At 30.2% G+C, this 5215-nt stretch overlaps 1 protein-coding gene across 2 annotated transcripts in view; it reads left to right on the forward strand.

The window, feature by feature from the left end:
- LOC107624180 (abscisic acid 8'-hydroxylase 2) overlaps positions 650-5215 on the forward strand; it is a 7029-nt gene continuing 2463 nt past the window's right edge. Inside the window, exons 1-6 of one of the 2 annotated variants that reach the window (XM_016326660.2) lie at positions 654-1544; positions 1793-1942; positions 3263-3505; positions 3586-3675; positions 4126-4311; positions 4572-4690. In XM_016326660.2, the coding sequence (XP_016182146.1) occupies positions 996-1544; positions 1793-1942; positions 3263-3505; positions 3586-3675; positions 4126-4311; positions 4572-4690 (1337 nt within the window). In that variant the 5' untranslated portion in view covers positions 654-995. Of the gene's footprint in view, positions 1545-1792; positions 1943-3262; positions 3506-3585; positions 3676-4125; positions 4312-4571; positions 4691-5215 lie in introns of both variants that reach the window. The other variant, XM_021113481.1, reaches the window with a different exon arrangement.

A 5215-nucleotide genomic window follows, 5' to 3' on the forward strand; every position in this document is an offset into this window, starting at 1 on the left:
AATTTGTGGCCAAACCTATCATCACATTTGAAGATGATCTTTGTATTCCAACTTAAATACCTTTTCAAGTCTGCAAAGGATGGGACAAATGTTCCCTCTTTGCTCGTCACCGTGGAAACAAATTTCTTTATAAATAATAATAGACTACAGAAAATTTTCTAGATATCAATATACAAAAAGGTTTTCTCCTTTGGTAATATTAGTTATATATATATATAGCAAATCTTTTTTGTTACATAAAATATAATGAGATAATATTTGAATAGCTAGAAATGAATAAAGCTAAAATGTTTGCCAACAGCTAAGTTACTCGAATGACAATATAGATAAATGTCAAAATAAAATTGATATTAAAATAAGAAAAAGTCTAAGGAGCAGAAACTTTATTAGATTTTGATCAACATGTAATTAGTAAAAAAAAGTGAGTAATCTCATACTATTAGATAAAATCTCACACCATTAAAAATATTATTAATAACTATTTGATAACTACAAATTACGAAAATTATTGCTCCTCGCACTCCTCTTAAAATAATACATGAAGACATATTACAAGAGTTTAGTGTTCAAAAATATTTTCTCTAGGTGTAGGGTCGGTTCTAAATGATAAAAGCATGTTAGAAGATGATTGTATTTGGGCGGAAAAAGAGGAACCCATTTCAAGGTGTTCCCACAATGGTGGTGACGCATGTCCCAACTCCGATTTGCCACTCTATAAAACCACCACCTGCACCAATATAATATAACCTCACATACTCGCTCACTTAACCGACTACTAGTACTTTTTTTTTTTTCTTTTTTTCTATTTCTGTGGCTCTGTGTATATATATAGCCCTATATATCTCCTTGGTCTACATAATTCAGTCTCATTCTTCCTATTACAGTGCATAACTTAATTGGCCACACAATATAGCACGAAATTAAACCTCTCTGTTTATTGCTTGCACCTAGCTACTTATATAGTGTATATATAGCTGTGTATCAAGTCCACCATCATGCAACTTATTTCATGTTTTATTACCCATTCTGCTTATTATTATGTGTCCTTGTTTTCAATGATAATAATAATAGGAGGATTATTCCTCCAAATCCAATGGAGGAAGCGGTTCAAATATAATAAAGAGTGGTACTTGCCTCCCGGTTCCATGGGCTGGCCCTTTCTTGGAGAGACTCTCAAACTTTACACTCAAAACCCAAATTCCTTCTTCTCCAAGAGACAGAAAAAGTACGGGCAGATATTCAAGACGCACATACTGGGCTGCCCGTGCGTGATGATATCAGATCCAGACGCGGCAAGAGTGGTGCTGGTGAGCCACGCGCATCTCTTTAAAGCAGGACATCCACCCAGCAAAGAGAAGCTCATAGGCCCCCAAGCTGTGTTCTTCCAACAAGGCGCCTATCACACCATGCTCAAGAAACTCGTTCAAAACTCTTTCTTGCCCTCCAAAATCAAGAACTCGGTCTCCGAGGTTGAGCATATTCTCCTCGATTTGTTGCCTACTTGGACCAATAAAACCATCAACACCTTGCAGGAGATGAAAAAGGTATATATTATGCAGTAGTGCTAGAAGACCAGCACATTTTTATGAAATGTAATTATTAATTAATCATTATTAATATTTTTGATGATGTAAAATTATATTTAATGGTGTAAAATTATACATTCTTTCTTTATTAGTTAGATACTGATTAAATTTTAATAAAAGTATGGCGCGTGAGACTTTCTCCTATTATCCCAAGCATAGAATTAATGTATGTATATGTGCCTTTATTTTCTTTTTGTTATATATAGTATGCTTTCCAAGTGGCTGCAGTATCGGCCTTTGGTGGAACAATGGAGGTAGAAATGGAAGAAATATGCAAACTGTATCGATGCTTGGAGAAAGGCTACAACTCTTATCCCTTACATATTCCTGGAACTTCCTATTGGAAAGCAATCAAGGTATGTATCACAAATTTCTTTTATTGAGTTTTTACTTCTTTTAAGTAAACAAGGGTGTTTTTTTGCTAATAAATTATAGTTCAAATGGTATATGATACCATATATATATACATATTAATTTAAAAAAAATTATATTTTTACGATGAAGTAATGTCATTTTTATTTATTATTTCAACAACCATGTCATATAAATACTATGTCTTATCATCAATTATATTTTATTTTATATAATTAATTTGTTTATAAAAAAATATTTTTTTATTTTTTTATTTGTTTGAATTTTATTTATATGTTTGCATATATTAATGTTATTTTCATTCTTTAGATGTTTGGGACATAAATTGATTTTTTTAATCTTTACTTAAAATATTTTTTTAATTTCCTATCATTCTTTATAGTAATGTGTTTTGTATTTATTAATTCTTAGAGTTCTAATTTCCTACCTCTTGTGTTTTTTTTGTAAATAATTAAAAAAATGAATGAATGAGAATGAAAAATATATAAAAAAGTTATATTAAATTTAAGAAATTTTTGATAATTAATACAAGAGATTAAGAAATAAAAAGTAGTAAGAGTTAATATGTATAAGTTGTAGAATTTGAATATTTGTAACTGAAATTTTTTATAATTATCATTATTATGACACTTTTAATGTATATTTATTACATTTAATTAGTACTTGATGTTTCAATTGAATAATAGTAGATAAAAGTTTTTTGTTTTAATTTTTTTAAAATATTTTACTAAATAGTGATTGGTTGATTTTAATGTTTTGCCAAATCATTAGAATTGTTGATGTGACATTATTAGCAAAGAAAAGATGGCTTAAATTCATTGTGAAAAAAATTGGTATCAGCTTTTATATATTATAAATAAATATTAAATTGCTATATATTTAAATAAAGAAAAAAATGCCATTTATGATTTTCACCAAAACTAATAATCGATAAAATCTTTAAAAACTTGACTTATTTTAGACATGATATATAACAAAGACATAATAATATCATTATCTGATTTTGATAGTTAACTCTTATTTAACGGAAAAAAAAAACTTTAATTTGTTAATTATTAGATACGGTAAAGGTTAGAAGAATAATTTATCATATTAAAATATTTATGATTCTAAGCTTGATGAGAGGTTTATGTGTTTAATTAATTGGTAGAGACTCAAATACATAGTGAAAATGTGCATAAAATAGTGCATTTATTGTACAAAAATAAAAAAAGAAAGACCTATATATAGAAGTAATCAGCTAATTAATTATGGTGATATAGCACATATTAATGAATAATTGTTGATTAATATGAATAATGAAGGCAAGGAAGCTTCTAGATGAGAGTATAGGGAAGTTAATAAAAAGAAGAAAAGAAAGTGGAGAGCTTGGTGGAGGGTTATTGGGAGAATTGCTGGAAGCGAAAGGAAAATACAAACTCTCTGATTCTCAGGTTTCTGATAATCTCATTGGTGTTATCTTCGCTGCACATGACACCACTGCAACTGCTCTTACTTGGCTTCTCAAATACTTGCACGACAATCCCAATCTCTTGGAAGCTGTCACAGTAATATGCCTTCTCTTTCTCTATAATCCTTCAAATTTTCTCATCACCTACTCAATCCTAATTTTCAATAACTTTCACAGAAAGAACATGAAGGAATCAAGAGCAAAACAGCTCAACAAAATCGAGGACTTTCTTGGGATGATACCAGGCAGATGCCACTGACTACTCGGGTAATAAATTAATTAATCAATCATTGAATTAATTTTTAATGCATTAAACCAATTTTATTATGGAAAAGTATGGGGAGCCAATGAAATATTTGTACAATGCGTACAATAGAAGTTTAGGAAGTATTAGAAATATAACCATTTATGTTACCTTTTTCTATCAGCTTAAACTTTTGGGATGAGCAGTTGCATGACATAGTATTAGAGCTCTAGATCCGAAAGGTCAAGAGTTTGATCCTTACTGAACCCTAAAATCAACTTAAGCTTTTGGGATAAGTAGTTTCATGACATGAGATGTTTATTATCGTACTCGGATGGTTATTCTTAATACTATGGGTGATATTTATTTGTTAACTCATAATCCGTTATACACATGTACACTTAGACCATTGGCTCCCTAACAGTTCTCTTTAATTATTAATATATGTATGTGTATGTTTTAATTTTGATCAGGTAATCCAAGAAACGTTGAGAAGTGCAAGCATACTGTCATTCACATTCAGAGAAGCAGTGGAAGATGTGGAGCTTCAAGGTTACTACATTCCCAAAGGCTGGAAGGTCCTTCCACTCTTCAGAAGCATTCACCATTCTGCTGATTTCTTCCCTCAACCACACAAATTCGACCCCTCACGCTTCGAGGTATATATTATGTCACATTATTATAATATATGTCTCTATAAATCTAATCTCATATATAAGGTTATCAATCAATGCTTAGGTAAAGTCCTTTTCATTTCCTATTTGAATCTTCATCTATATATTTTTTGATATCAGAACACGTGACCTATATTTGTACGCTAGCTAGCTAGTACAACGTAACATTATTTCATGTACATAGTGGATAATATGTTTAAAGAGGGTTGACTTTTGTTAATTACTTTGTTTATGTGATGGTGAAGGTGCCACCGAGACCAAACACATACATGCCATTTGGAAATGGAATCCATTCTTGTCCAGGGAATGAGCTAGCCAAGCTTGAGCTTCTTGTCCTCCTTCATCATCTCACTATTTCGTATAGGTATTTATATTTTTTTCGATCAATAATACAATTAATTAGTTTGGATCTTGTATGAACTTTTTGCATAATTAGTTTGTCAGCTACTCAGATCTCTCAATTGACTTTAGGAAAATTGATCAATGAGGGTGGTCCTATAATTACATACTGTGTTCCTTAAGATGTGGAAGTGGTCCTTCATAAATATAGGGTTTTTATTTATATTATCAATGTTTATATTATAATATTATTTCAGCATATATTATTAATTACTGGCGTGTGGTTTTGATGACATACGATACATGTCTTCAGGAAGAAGTAGCCACGACCTCCCGGATTTTAAGACGACCTTAAACTGTTTACGTATTTCATACGTATACGTGGCAAACATGCATGGTTTTTGTCGCCATGCATGCATATTTACATAAGCTACTACTATTTCCAAGAATAATGCTACAATAAAGAATGTAAATTATTATTTAATTTTTATAATAAAAATATTTTAAAAATAAAAATATTTTAAAAATAAAAATATTATGTAAAATGCAC

This window comes from Arachis ipaensis, chromosome B10, assembly GCF_000816755.2.
Source record: "Arachis ipaensis cultivar K30076 chromosome B10, Araip1.1, whole genome shotgun sequence".
NCBI classification, from domain to species: domain Eukaryota; kingdom Viridiplantae; phylum Streptophyta; class Magnoliopsida; order Fabales; family Fabaceae; genus Arachis; species Arachis ipaensis.